This window comes from Egretta garzetta, unplaced genomic scaffold, assembly GCF_000687185.1.
Source record: "Egretta garzetta isolate BGI_Z169 unplaced genomic scaffold, ASM68718v1 scaffold215, whole genome shotgun sequence".
In the NCBI taxonomy this organism is placed as follows: domain Eukaryota; kingdom Metazoa; phylum Chordata; class Aves; order Pelecaniformes; family Ardeidae; genus Egretta; species Egretta garzetta.
In genome coordinates, this window is record NW_009259719.1 from 5,381,645 (window position 1) to 5,383,621 (window position 1,977).

The 1,977-nt window shown below is 67.2% G+C and overlaps 1 protein-coding gene across 1 annotated transcript in view; it reads left to right on the forward strand.

Annotated features, from left to right (window-relative positions):
• Window positions 1-164: 164 nt before the first annotated feature.
• Window positions 165-1,977, forward strand: part of LOC104126661 (hyaluronidase-3-like) — a 2,631-nt gene continuing 818 nt past the window's right edge. Inside the window, 1 exon segment of the mRNA XM_035894633.1 lies at window positions 165-1,955. Within this exon segment, the coding sequence (XP_035750526.1) occupies window positions 1,143-1,955 (813 nt within the window). The 5' untranslated portion in view covers window positions 165-1,142.

Below are 1,977 nucleotides of genomic sequence, written 5' to 3' on the forward strand. Positions count from 1 at the left end.
GGGGCTGGGGCTCCAAGCCAGTGATTAAAAGCGAGTGTGGGCAGGGGCTGCCTGCCCTGGTGCTGCCTGACTGCCTGCCGTTCTTCGGGGCTGGCACTGGCTCCCCAGCCTCCCTGCTTTGCTCTGGCCCCACTACCAGGGTGAGGCGGTCCCCCACACCCCACCCTGCCCTGGCACTGGCTCTGCTCCCACCCGACCCCTGGCTCGCCTGGCTGGAGCCCTGGGACCACCAGCGTGGTAGGGAGCCAGGCCCATCTCAGGCTCTGGGGTTGGGACTGGTCCCAAGAGTGCCACCCAGTCCCACCAGTGTCTCCTCCAGCTGGGGGACTTTCTGTGGGGCAGCTGGGGCTGATGGTGCACTGTGCCCACCAGCATGGCTGTTGCTCTCCCTGCTGAGCAGCCTGGGGGAACTGAGGTGCATGACGGCTGGAGGGGCCCTGGTGGGGGGGGTAGGGCAGGACAGCACGGGCTGCAGGGTGCCCTGCCTTGCACCAGGAGGAGGGCAGGCAGCCAGGCCCCCTCTGAGGCAGCCAGCAGTGGCCAGGACTGGAGGCACCAAGCAGGAGGAGGAAGGTCAGGGAGAGCAGCCGGGCCCCGTGCCGGGGGATTAGCACTGTCCTTGCTGCATCACGCGGACCCAAGCCTGTCCCCTGCCTAGTCCCCTCACCCTGGGTGGTCAGCCAGCACCGGGCAGGGGCACCCGGCCCCCTTTGGCCCTGCCTGGCCTGGCCCAACCGCACCTCTCGGGGGGCTCAGCCCCTCAGCAGGGCTCAGCCCTGTGTCAAAATGGGGAAGAGAAGGCTGCAGTGCCCCCGCTACGGGCATTGATAGGAGCTGGCAGGGAAACTGAAGCACTGGGGTTGGCAGCTTGCAGTGTCACACCAGAGCCATACTATGGCTGCCGTAGCACAGGCTGGGACTCTGTGCCCCAGCGTGGAGCAGGCAAAAACCTGCTGGCAATGGTGAGGCAGGAGGTGTCTGAAACCCCCAAGTTTGCTCAGTCCCATGGGATTTTGGCATGGTCGGCACATGCTTGTGGGGCAGCCTGGCCCCCCTGTGGCTGACCTCAGCCCACCACCTCACCCCCACCACTTTCCTTTCCCTGCAGGGTGCCGGCCCCCGCGGGCAGCCAGCAACACAGGATGGTGCCAGCACTGGCACTGTGGGCCTGCCTGGCACTGGGCATGGCTGGAGGGGAGAGCCCAGCACCAGAGCCCCTGGTGGGTGGCCAGCCCTTTGCCGTGGTGTGGAACGTCCCCTCTGGCCACTGCCAGCGCCGCTTTGGCGTGCAGCTGCCCCTCAGTGACTACGGTATCGTGGAGAACCAGGATGGCCGCTTCGCTGGCCAGAACATCACCATCTTCTACAAGAACAAGTTTGGGCTGTACCCCTACCTGTCGCAGCAGGGTGTCCCCCGCAACGGGGGCATCCCCCAGCGGGTCCCCCTTAGTGCGCACCTTACCAGGGTGGCTGGGGACATCCGCCTCCTCCTGCAGCCCACTTTCCATGGCCTGGCCGTGGTGGACTGGGAGGAGTGGAGGCCCCTCTGGGCCCAAAACGGGGGGGCCAAGCGGATCTACTGGGCAGCCTCAGAGCAGTGGGTGCGGGACCAGCACGGCCTGTTGCCGGCACGGCGGCAGCTCCGGCTAGCCCGGCGGGAGTTTGAGCAGGCAGCACAGGCTCTGATGGAGGAGACGCTTTTGCTGGGCCGGACCCTGCGCCCGCAGGGGCTCTGGGGTTTCTACCGCTTCCCTGACTGCCTCAACGGCAACTGGGCCAAGGAGGCCAACTACACCGGGGAATGCCGGCCGGCAGAGGTGCAGCGCAACAACCGGCTGGGCTGGCTCTGGGCCGCCTCAGCCGCCCTCTACCCCAGCATCTACCTGCCCCCAGCGCTGCCACCTGCCCTCAAGGCACTCACCTATGTCCGGCACCGCATCGCCGAGGCCTTTGCCGTCCAGCGCACCACCCTCAATG